At 42.1% G+C, this 12,806-nt stretch overlaps 1 protein-coding gene across 1 annotated transcript; it reads left to right on the top strand.

The window, feature by feature from the left end:
• Positions 1-688: 688 nt before the first annotated feature.
• On the top strand, positions 689-7,487 carry TLR10 (toll like receptor 10). The gene has a single exon (XM_061419910.1). The coding sequence runs from the start codon at positions 4,469-4,471 to the stop codon at positions 6,905-6,907; it is 2,439 nt and encodes an 812-aa protein (XP_061275894.1). The 5' UTR covers positions 689-4,468; the 3' UTR covers positions 6,908-7,487.
• Positions 7,488-12,806: the final 5,319 nt, after the last annotated feature.

Below are 12,806 nucleotides of genomic sequence, written 5' to 3'. Positions count from 1 at the left end.
GAAAAATTCCCCATTCACTGGGAGTGTAAAATGTTTAAAAATGCTGGGCTCTGGGAAAGGGAAGAATATGTCTTTGGACACAAAAAATGGAAGTGTTTATTTTATTTTATTTTATGAGAGGGCTCTATAGAATATATATACTGGAGATGGATGGTACTAATGATTGAACAGCTATGTGAATGTATCATACTTAATGCCACTGAACTGTACACTTAAAATGGCTAAACTGGCAATTTCACTTTATGTGTGTGTGAGTCGATCAGTCATGTCCAAGTTGACCCCATGGACAGCAGCCCACCAGGCTCCTTTGTCCATGGAATTCTCCAGGCAAGAATATTGGAGTGGGTAGCAGTCAGATTCTCTACCATCTGAGCTACCAGTATTTCACTGCAATTCTTTAAAAAAATAACCTAAGATTGTATGAACTCATGCAACATGTAATGCCACCAGCATGCAGTAGAGGGCAAAGGAGGGTACGCGTCACAGAAAGAGCTTGATTCAGCCACTTCTGTAGCCAGTTCTGGTCCTGTGCATGAATCTTCTATACCTGTAGCTCTGTGGAGCCGCTGCAAGCCTGAGGGTAAGAATTCTAGCTTTGACTGCTGTAAAACTCATGAAAAAGAGAGAAGGGCTGTGTGGGGTCTTTTCTAAAGAAAATGGGAGGAAAGGATTTATTCAGATTTTCAGATTTTTAGTATTTATTATTTTGCCTATACTAATCTGAAGTGACCTTAATGACTAGTGAGTGACCTTGGGCTTAGTATTGACCACTGCTGATCTGAGGAATTGTCCTGCAGTTGCTTGAGAGTTTGGGTTTCCTTTTTCTGGTTTCTTGAAATTCATGACCCCTAGCAGAGCATAGATAGCTTCGAGAGAGGCACGTATGTAGGAAGTGAGGAAGAGACCACAGCAGCTCTAACCCTGCCAACGGAATTAGTCTCGGTAATCACACTCTATGCTATTTCATTTCAGAGTCTGAAATGCCTTCGGTTTGCATTCTGAAGGGACGAGATAGGTCTGGGTTCAAATTCATGCTCTAGCAATTATTCACTGGCTCACCTTGGGCAAGTGACTTAACCTCTGGTTCTAGCTCCTCCATTTGCAAAATGGGGATAAAAATATCCATCATTTTGTTGGGTTGTTGAGAAGATAGAACAAAATAATGTACGGAAAGCATTTATCTCAGTTCCAAGTGATAAGTTTGCTAAGTGAAGTCGCTCAGTCATGTCTGACTCTTTGCGACCCTACGGACTGTAGCCTACCAGGCTCCTCCCTCCATGGGATTCTCCAAGCAAGAGTAGAGGAGTGGGTTGCCATTTCCTTCTCCAGGGGATCTTCCCGACCCAGGGATCAAACCTGGGTCTCCTGCATTCCAGGCAGATGCTTTAATCTCTGAGCCACCAGGGAACCAGAGAAACAGGAAACATGCATAAAATGTCAGTCATTCTTACTCTTATTTTGTAAAGATCTTCCAATATTTGATGGGTTTTAAACCCCTGTCTCCATTTTTTTGCATCATTTGGAAAAGAGGGATTAGATTAAGTATTTGGCAAGCCACCGATTTTCATTTTATTTTATGGTGTCTCTTGACTTGGACTTTTAAATCATAAGCTATTAAAAAAAGATCATTCTGTTTTTCATCTGCTTTCAGCACCCAGTAAGAGTAGCATGACCATAATAAAAATGTATTTATTGATTGCATCTTTCATCAAAAGTTTATATCCTACTTTTTAAAATGTTTAAATGAAATGGCATAATTTATATGCATTGCCTGAGAGAGAGGACCTTTCTATTATATTAAGAGTTCAGAGTCAGTTCCGCTTACTTCTTTAGAATAAGTTTCAGATGAGATTGTGTTATTGGGTAAAAAAGAGAAGAGACGAGTAAAACATGAAAGCTATAACATCTCAACTTACAGGATTCCAGATAAAGCAAGTGGGTTAGATTTTGCTGCACTTTTCAAGGGTTCTAGCTCCTAGACATAGGAGCAACTTAAGATGAGTTGTTATGAACTGAAGTACTCTTTGAGGTAATAATGTTAAAAACACCTCATCATCTTAATGTCTATAAACTGCCAGTGTCCTACAAGCCATACTGGAGCCTGAGAAGAAGAAAAGTCAAGGGAAAAAGTAGTACTAATCCTGTCTTTATGAAAAAACTTTTTGATATTTTGTTCATTGTGGGTTTTACATTAACTTTACTTTAAAATTTTTATTAAAATATTATTTATCTTGATTAACAAGTTTCTTTGTGCCTCTCAAAATCTGTGCTGAAATCACCCTAGTCTTGGCCCTGATAACCACTACCATCTGTGACATGCTAGGCGTGATACCGTCTGAGCCACCAGGGAAGCCCAAGGGGTTTATGTATAGTATCTCTTCAACGCCTTTGCACAAAACCCATTTTACAAATGAAAAAAGAGAACCTTTCAGCAGTTAAATGAATAATCTAAGTTATCATGGCCAGTGAGACGTTAAGATTGGACTTAAACCCAGACATATTAATTTCTATCACTAAACACATTCTCTAATCATCATGTACTACATTATAACAGGAATTCATAACTCCAATTAATTCATTTGATATATATTTTTGAGAGCATATTATATACCACACTGTGCTAAGAAATACAATATTGAGATCATTAATCTACTTATATATATAATGTATATTTACTGAGCACATGCCATGTACTAGGTACTATCTCTCTGCTTGGAAGGCAGAGGTGAGCGAGATTGTCAGACCCCTTCTCTCATGGGTGTGAGAGGTGGGAGTGGTAGTCAACAAATAAATAAATGAACAAAAGTTTCAGATAGTGGTCAGTGCTCTATTTTGTAGAGAAATAAAATAGGATGAAGGGAACGAACAGCAAGTTAGTCTAAATGGCCTCTTTAGATTAAGTGGTCAAATCAGGTTTCTTAGAGGAGATATACTTTAAGCCAAGACCTAAATAATAAGAAAGATCTGGCCAAGGAAGGATGACAGAAGAGCATCCCAAGCTGAGGTCAGGGCAAGATGATGTAGCCAAGGAACAAAGAGAGGCGCAGTGTCATTGGAGTGCAGAGGGCCAAGAGAAGAGCGATATGAAATGAGATCCCAGAAGGAAGCAATAGCAACACATGGAGGATGCTATGGTTCAGCATTCGGAGTCTGGATTTCATTCTAAGTGCAATAGTATCAATACATTAGATGGGACATAGGTAGGGAGTTACAACAAGTGACTCCTAAATACAGTAGCTCAACAAGACAGCCCTTAACTAAATGGCTTAATCCAAGTCAGTCCTTATAAGTAACTGATCTAAAACCTAAGTTGGGTGGCGCTTGCAGATTTATTTACTGGATTTCTTGAACTGTGTTTTAGGAAACATTGAAGAATCAATATGACCTAGAGAGAGATACAATTTTATCATGATTCATGTATTACAGCATATTTTGAAAGCAGATTTATCTTGACTCATCCTAGGAAGACAAGATAGCAGAGTGGTTAAGAGCCCAGGTTCTGCCCTCACCATGAATTAAGTTTGTGGCTGTGGTGCAGTCTCAGGACCTCTTTAAGTACCACATTCTATACCTATAAAGGCTGAATAGTGATAGCACTTACCTTACAAGGCGGTGGTTTTAAGGGTCAGTCTATGGAATATCAGTGGATGGTAGCTGCTGTCCAAAAAGACATCAAATGGCCACTGCCTCATTTGCAGGAGAGTCAGTATGGTTTGGAGATGCTACCAGACAGGATGGATATATGTCATCATACCTTTGTCCAAAACCTTAGAATGTACAACACCAAGAATTAAGCATAGCATAAACTATGGACTTTGGGTGACTATGATGAGTCAGTGTAGGTCCATCAGTTGTAACAAATGCATCACTCTGATTGGGGGGGGTGGGGTTTGATAATGGGGCAGGCTGTGCATGTGTTGGGGCAGGAAGGATATGGAAAAATCTCTGTACCTTCCCTTTAATCTTGCAGTAAATCTTAAACTGCTCTTTAAAAAATGTCTTAATTTTTAAAATTTTATTTTAATCTTCCTAAAGCTTTCAGGCTATCGAAAGGGGATGTAGTGGTGGTGGTGGTGGGGATTGTTGAACATGACCTGGCAATGCCGTTCCTTGTTTGAACTGGGTGAGAGGCACTTCTGCCAATTATGATGTATCTATCTCCCTTTGGAGAATCTTGACTTTTCTCAGTGATGGGGGTGTAACACAGCAACTGGCTTGGAAATCTGTGAGCCAAGCTCTGAGATGAAGTCAAAGATTCAGTAAATGGGTTGGGACCCTATTCCAAATTCTTGGTGAATATAATCAGATGTTGGCATTAAAGAAAAGTCCTACAGGGTTTAACAAATCACATAACCACCTAATGGTATGTTGTCTTCCCAGGATTTGAATTCATCTTCCTCATCCATGTGAGGTAATGTGTGATAAAATTCATCTGAGGTGAACCAGTGATAAAATCCTTGGAATTACCATGAGACATATCAGAAGCATTTACATATTTTGTAGTATTGTTACGTCTGTGCGTAGTGGGGCTTCAGAGCTGCCAGAAGAAAGGGAATTGACTACCAACTTCTCCAGCATGTCTTTAACAAAGGTTCCTGAAGGCTTGACCCCAATTACAACCACATTGGATTTGTCTTATAATCTCCTTTTTCAACTCCAGCATTCAGATTTCCGTTCTCTCTCTAAACTGAAAGTTTTGATTCTATGCCACAACAGAATCCAAGAGCTGGATATCAAGACCTTTGAATTCAACAAGGAGTTAAGATACTTAGATGTGTCTAACAACAGACTGAAGAGTGTAACCTGGTTCTCACTGGAAGGTCTCAGACATTTAGATCTGTCCTTCAATGACTTTGACACTCTGCCTATGAGCGTAGAGACTGGCAACATGTCACACCTGGAAACCCTAGGTTTGAGTGGGGCAAAAATACAAAAATCAGATTTTCAGAAAATTGCTCATTTGCAGCTAAATACCGTCTTCTTAGGATTGAGAACTCTATCTCATTATGAAGAAGGTAGCCTGCCCATCTTAAACACAACAAGACTTCACATTGTGTTACCAGTGAACACAAATTTCTGGGTTCTTTTGCATGATGGGATCAAAACTTCAAAAATATTAGAAGTCACCAATATAGATTTGCAAAAGAGCCAGTTTACGAGTTATGAATCTCAACAAAATCCTATTTTAGAAAATGCCAAGACATCCATTCTGTTACTTAATAAAGTTGACTTATCCTGGGACGATCTTTTCCTCATCTTCCAATTGGTTTGGCATACATCAGTAGAGTACTTTCAGATTCAACATGTGACCTTTGGAGGTAAGGTTTATCTTGACCACAATTCATTTGACTACTCAAATTCTGTAATGAGAACTATAAAACTGGAACATGTACATTTTAGAATTTTTAATATCCCCCAGGAGAGCGTCTACTTGCTTTTTACCAAAATGGATATAGAAAACCTGACAATATCAGATGCACAAATGCCTCACATGCTGTTCCCTGTGTACCCTACAAGATTCCAATATTTAAATTTCGCTAATAATATCTTAACAGATGATGTGTTTAAAAAATCTATCCAATTGCCTCACTTGAAAACTCTCATCTTGAAGGACAATAAATTGGAGACACTTTCCTTAGTGAGTCACTTTGCCAGCAACACATCCTTGAGGCACTTAGATCTGAGTGAAAATCTGTTACAACATGAAAATGATGAAAATTGCTTGTGGCCAGAAACCTTGGTCACCATGAACTTGTCATTCAACAAATTTGCTGATTCTGTTTTTGGGTGCTTGCCTAGAAACATTCAAATACTGGACCTGAATAGTAACAAAATTCAAACTGTCCCTAAAGCGATTACTCACCTGACATCTTTGCGAGAGTTAAATCTTGCATTTAATTTTCTAACTGATCTTCCTGGGTGCAGTCATTTCAGAAGACTCTTAGTTCTGAACGTTGAAATGAACTTAATTCTCAGCTCATCTCTGGATTTTTTCCAGAGCTGCCAGGAAGTTAAAATTCTAAATGCAGGAAGAAATCCATTCCGATGTACTTGTGAATTAAGAGATTTCATTCAGCTTGGAAAATACTCAGAAGGCATGATGGTTGGATGGTCAGATTCATACATCTGTGAATACCCTTTGAATCTAAAGGGGACTCAGTTAAAGGATGTTCATCTTCCAGAAATATCTTGCAACACAGGTTTGCTGATTGTCACCATTGTGGTTGTCATGCTCGTTCTGGGGATGGCTGTGGCCTTCTGCTGCCTCCACTTTGATTTGCCCTGGTATCTCAGGATGCTGCATCAATGGACTCAGACATGGCTCAGGGTTAGGAAGACAACTCAGGAACAACTCAAAAGAAGCGTCCAATTCCATGTGTTTATTTCATACAGTGAACACGATTCTGCCTGGGTGAAGTATGAATTGATTCCCAGTCTAGAGAAAGAAGATGGTTCTGTTCTGATTTGCCTTCATGAGGGAAACTCTGACCCTGGCAAGAGCATGACTGAAGATACCATAAATTGCATTGAGAAAAGTTACAAGTCCATCTTTGTTTTGTCTCCCAGCTTTGTCCAGACTGAATGGTGCCATTATGAACCCTACTTTGCCCACCACAATCTCTTCCATGAAAGTCTTGATTACATAATTCTTATCTTACTGGAACCCATTCCACTCTACTGCATCCCTACCAGATATCCTGAGCTGAAAGCTCTCATGGAAAAGAAAGCATACTTGGAATGGCCCAAGGATAGGCGTAAATGTGGCCTTTTTTGGGCAAACCTTCGAGCTGCTCTTCATGTTAATTTATTAGACACCAGAGGGACATGTGAACTACAGACATTCACAGAACTGAATGAAGGGTTTGGAGGTTCTGCAATCTCTCTGATCAGAACAGACTGCCTGTAGAGCCCCACTCACTCCTAGGGAGATTGGGACCTACATATACTGTTAGGATGCAAATCGATACAACCTTTATGATGGCAATTTGGCAATATCTATTAAAATGAAAAACTATCATTTCTTCATGTCAGTTCCTTGAAAGAGTTCTAAGAATGTATCCTATAGAAACATATTTTGCAAAGATTTATGTAAAAATGGTGTTCATCCTTGCATTGTTTATAATTCTAAAAAATTGAAAACAGCTCAAATGCCCACAAAGTAAGGATTGATCTACTAAATCACAGTACATTAACACAACAGACTATTATATAGCCATTAAAACTGAGGTTGCTGTGTATTTATTAACTGGTATGGAGGAAATTGTATTTTGGTTTATACATTGAAATAAGAGTCTAAAGGAACCTAGACCAGCACATTGGTGTAGCAACAGGGTGTTTGGCTCTGGGAGTTTGGATTACAGCAGTTGGTTTCCATGTTGTATATTTCTATAATGTTGGAGTTGCTTAGAATGAATCTATATTTCTTTTGCAAGCTGAGAAAACAATAAAGATATTATTTTATATATAAAGTATTTTTATTATTTACTTATTCATTTATTGTTGGCCGCGCTGAGACTTTGGGGCTTCCCCAGTATCTCAGTCGCAAAGAATCTGCCTGCAGTGCAGGAGCCACTGGAGACACGGGTTTGATCCCTGGGTCGGGAAGATCCTCTGGAGGAGGGCATGGAAACCCACTCCAGTATTCTTGCCTGGACAATCCCACGGGACAGACGAGCCTGGTGGGCTACAGTCTGCTGCTGCTGCTGCTAAGTCGCTTCAGTCGTGTCCGACTCTGTGCGACCCCATAGACGGCAGCCCACCAGTCTATGGGGTCACAAAGAGTTGGACGTGACTGAAGCACCGTGGCATGCGTGCACGTGCTAGATCTTTGTTGCTTCTCACAGGCTTTCTCCAGTTGTGGCCAGTGGGGGCTACTCTTCACTGTGGTGTGCAGGCTCCTCACTGTGGAGGCTTCTCTTGTTGAGAAGCACAGGCTCGAGACACATGGGCTTCCGCAGTTGTGGCACATGACCTTGGTTACCCCACAACATGTGGACTCTTCCCAGACCAGCGATCAAACTCGTGTCCCCTGCGTTGGCAGGTAGATTCTTGACCTCCGGACCACCAGGGAAATCCTAAAGATAACTTTTAAAGCCTACATGTCCTACCCATTTTCTCTGATCTTCTCTTCTAGCCTCACAAATCATTGAAAGAGAACAAGCCCTCTTGAAGTTTGCAAAATTATATTTCAAAAATGAGCATCAAGAACAAACATGTTCTTTCCCCGATTAGGAAAATGTCTGTGGCTCACCTGCATGATAAAGGAAGGAAATGCCTATAAGATCTGACACTGTCACCACTTGTCCTTGCTTCCTATCACTGAGCCCTTTTGAACTGTTGGCCCTTTCCCAGAACACGCGTCTCTTTTTATGTGCCCAGACTCTAGGACTTGCATCATGCCTGCCTGTGATACTTGCCTGCCCTAGCTTGTTCAGGAAATCTTATACATCCTTCAGGCCAAATCCAAATATTGACTCTTCTTTGAAACCGTCCTCATTTCTTTCCCAAGCATGATGCTCCTCTATTCTCTATAACACTTTGGACATATTTATATCACCAAATTGATTACATATGTTTTTAAAACCCATTCTCCCTCTTCTATGAGCTCCACAAAGTAAGGACAGACTTCCCTCTGCCCTCGTATCAGCAGCAGTTTGTTCAGTCCGTGGTTCAGAAAAGATGCTCAATGAACTTCCATGGAATGGACATTGGGTTAACTAGAGAAACTTAGCAGGGACTCAACTGGCTTCAGGATGTGCACGCATGCTCGGTTGCATAGTCATGTTTAACTCTGTGCGACCCTATGGCCTGTAGCTTGCCAGGCTCCTCTGTCCATGGGATTCTCCAGGCAAGAATACTGGAGTGGCTTGCCAACCCTCCTCCAGGGGATCTTTCTGACCTGGGAAACTTGTATCTGCTTGTGTCTCCTACATTGCAAGTGGATTCTTTATTAACTGAGCCACTTGGGAAGCCCGGCTTCAAGACAGAGAGTGGAAATTGAAGGTGAATTCTGAGAAGCCGAAGAGTAAGATCAGGCATAGGTTAAAGTTTGGAAGAGAAGACAGAGAATCCATAATTGAAGGATTCCTGAATACAGCTTGAATCAGTGAATTTGCCAATATTTGGTTGTTCTTAACTTACAAAAGGCTTCCCAGATGGTGCAGTGGTAAAAAAAAAAAAAAAATCTGCCTGCTAATGCAGGAGATGCAAGAGACTTGGGTTTGACTCCTGGGTCTGGAAGATCCCCTGGAGGAGGGCATGGTAACCCACTCCAGTATTATTACCTGGAGAATCCCATGGACAGAGGAGCCTGATGGGCTACAGTCCATGAGGTCTCAAAGAGCTGGACACACAGAGCAACTGAACACATACATACTTGACTTAGGAAAACATCTATCTCAGCTCATTCGATCTAATAAAACCAATCTCCTAAGCAGGCTAAAACTGGGTTCTGCATCTAACTTTATTTCCTTATGATTTGTGGTTTTATGAATTTCTCACACTAGTGATCATTTAAAAAAGAGTTCTCAGGAAGGTCCCTGAGAGTGTAGGGAGAAGTCTGATGTGGATTTAGAAGCCAGGGTATGTTTCCCTTTGACCGATGGCTGTCTACTCTGACGTGCTGGAGTTCAGCAGCCCTGAGACTGAATGTCCCTCTTCCTCCTTCCTGGTCTGTCTGGTAAAAGGGGAAACCCTAGGAAACCACAGTGGAGCTATGGCAGAGGACAGAGAGAATGCCTTTCTTCCCAGGCACCCAGCAGCTGGGCTGCTGATATCAGTGTGCTTCAGGGCTTCTGGAGTCAGACATACTGTATGAGGATTCTGAAAATCTTGCATAAATTACTCAGTGTAAATACTTTTACTTTTACAGATTAGTTAATTTGGAACAGCCCTAAAGTTTTCAGGATTGGATTATTCATGGCAGTTATTCCAGTTCTCAATTTAGTAGACACAGTCTTTTTTTAATAGACATTTTATTACAATTAAAAAAAATAACACATTAGGCTTAGCTCTCAGCAACTCCTAATTTCAGCAGCTGGACAACCCCTAAGTCTTCCTCACAATTATTTGAGATTTGGATTCTTGTCTGCAGTCTCTCCCTACTCACCAAGGCATCCTGCATTGGCAACCCAATACACCTAAAACAATGTGCTTGTTTTATCAGTAACTCATGACCTGGGGCTGCTTCTCAGATTAACCACCATTTATCCACAAGCCAGAACGTGTTCTCTATATAAAGGATGAAGAATAATTGGGATCCTGGTTTCCCCAGGAGGTTGCAAGGACAACTTTATCACTGATGCTCTGCTGGGGAAGCTTCCCACAGTCCCCTAGCTCCATTTTCCACCCCTCTGCCTCTGGTACTGATCTCAGCCCTCTGTTATCATTTTTCTACTTATTTTGCTTATTCTGTCTTCCCCCACTAGAATGCAAACTCCTTTAGAGCAGAGATTTTTTCTGCTTTGCTCACAGATGTTGTCTCCACCTTTGCCCAGGACAGTGCCTGGCACATAGCTTCTCTCCAAGGATTTTCTGAAGGAAAAACAGTTTGTCTGTAGACACTTCATTGATTGACCTCCTCTGCTCTTCTGATGTCCAGCAGGGCAGCCAAGGTCACCCACCTCAGTGCTGGGCCTTGTTGTAAATCAGGCACATAGATTTACTAGTCAGGGAGCATTCCTCACACTCAGCAAGTATATTTTTGCTTACATTTTCCGGGACTGGGCTTCCCTGGTAGCTGAGCTGGTAAAGAATCTAACTGCGATGCAGGAGATCCCATTCGATTCCTGGGTTGGGAAGATCCACTGGAGAAGGGATAGGCTACCCACTCCAGTATTCTTGGGCTTCCCTTGTGGCTCAGCTGGTAAAGAATCCGCCTGCAATGTGGGAGACCTGGATTTAGTCCCTGGGTTGGGAAGATTCCCTGCAGAAGGAAAAGGCTATACCCACGTCAGTATTCTGGCCTGGAGAATTCCCATGACTGTATAGTTCATGGGGTCGCAAAGAGGCATAGCCGACTGAGTGACTTCCACTTTCTTTCATTTTCCTGGCCTAGCCACCACTAGGCTGTCCCCCCTGCCCCCGCCTTTGGCTCTTCCCTTTACTTCCTTCTGTTGGATTCTGCTTCATCTGAGGGTCTTGCTGTGGGTTGCCCTTGAATGACTTCAGAGTCTGCGATTATATGGATCACCACAAATGGGTTTTATGGGTCAATCCCCCATCACTTCCTCTGTTCTTATTGCTGTATCAGCTCTTCAAGAGGAGTAATGGAAGTTCTGGGTCGACAAGGTCTCTGCTGTGGCCCACACCTCAGACCCTGTCTGCTCTCCCCCACACCCAGATCTCTGGAGAGACTTCCTTGAATTTTCTCTTTCTCGCTGTAGTTCCCTGATAGCATGTCTGTACTGATGGTTTTATTCTTAGGGTCTGGTACTGCCCAGGCCTGACAATGTCCTCCAAGATGGATGTCCCTAGCCCAGATCCAGACCTGCATAGACCCTGGTCTTCACTTGATCATTCAAGGTGCTCCCTGACCCTCTGCCTCACACAGGAGGCCAACCAGGTATTCTACAGAGCTCTGGGTTTCATGCCTATGGGTGTTCTCAGGGACTGGTGTTGGGTCCCCATCTGAGGTGGACAGTCTGGCAAGCAGCTCACTTCTGCTGGTTGAAACTGTGGAATCACTCAAGATCGGGCCAGAATGGTACACACATGCTGGTTTAGGGTGACTCTCTTGACCACAGAATGACTTTGGGGGTCTGGGATACCAACAGTTTACCACTAACCCTTGGGCTTGAGCCACCATGTAAGCCCGTGTCCCTCTGTGATTTGAGTGTGGTGCCACCTCCTGTCTTCAGTACCTGAGGCAGGTGTGACAGTGAATGCTACCCCGCCATGACCCCTGAGCCTCCGGCATCCAGGGTGATATCCACCATGCTGCAGGCTATGTGCCGGGTACTAAGTAGTCCTGGGAGCGTGGCTTTCAAGACTGAACACCAATGAGTCTTCTGGTTATTGTCTTCTCTTGCCTCCTGTTGACATGGTGAAATCATGCTCTCCAGCCCTAAGTCATGTGGATGAGAGAAGTTCCTATTTTGTAGCGGTGGAGCTGAGCCTCTGTCTTCACGCACGGACCCCTCACTACCCTCCCCACCGTCAGTGGTGTGTGTTCAGTCAACACCGAAAGGGCTCCCATTCTAGAGATGCAGTGATTCCCGCCTCAAGAGTCCAGGCTGGGATCTGCCTTATTCTCTGTTTCCACAATAAAATTCTGAATGGTAAACTTAATAAGACCAGAAAACAAATATCTGTTTACATTTCCCCGCCTACTTTTTGGAAGACTTGTATCAACAAGGCACAGTACCACCAACCTTTGAGAGAGAGTAATTGGAAGGCAGTGTGGACAGATGATACAGGGTCGTGAGTAATAATAAAACCATTGTTAGAGACATGCTAGCAGGGAACTGAAGACACAAAAAGATCTACGCTGTTTAATGGAAATAGGTCCTGAAGAGCCCTGGTCCTGTGATTAATTACAGCATTGCTACTATTTATTTCTGGTGGAAACTCTCCAGGAACATTACATTGGACAATAAAGTACCTGAAGAGATGGTTCTTGGATTTGAACAGGAAGAGACAGTGCTTGGACTCTGTAAAGAATTTTTTGATTTACCAAATAGACAGTAAACAATGTACAGGTGACTCCTCTCTACCGATCTCCAGGAATAAGTCACTATACTTCACATAGGTCTGTACTTTTAGAAACATTTTAAAATCAGATTATTTATATAGACAGGAGCTCCACA

This window comes from Bos javanicus, chromosome 6 (genome assembly GCF_032452875.1).
Source record: "Bos javanicus breed banteng chromosome 6, ARS-OSU_banteng_1.0, whole genome shotgun sequence".
In the NCBI taxonomy this organism is placed as follows: domain Eukaryota; kingdom Metazoa; phylum Chordata; class Mammalia; order Artiodactyla; family Bovidae; genus Bos; species Bos javanicus.
Note: the sequence above shows the minus strand (reverse complement) of the source record. Positions and strands in the feature narration are given on the sequence as shown.

Excerpts from the sequence above, each read along its gene's own strand:
- TLR10 (XM_061419910.1), top strand. The coding sequence starts at position 4,469 with ATGAGACATATCAGAAGCATTTACATATTTTGTAGTATTGTTACGTCT.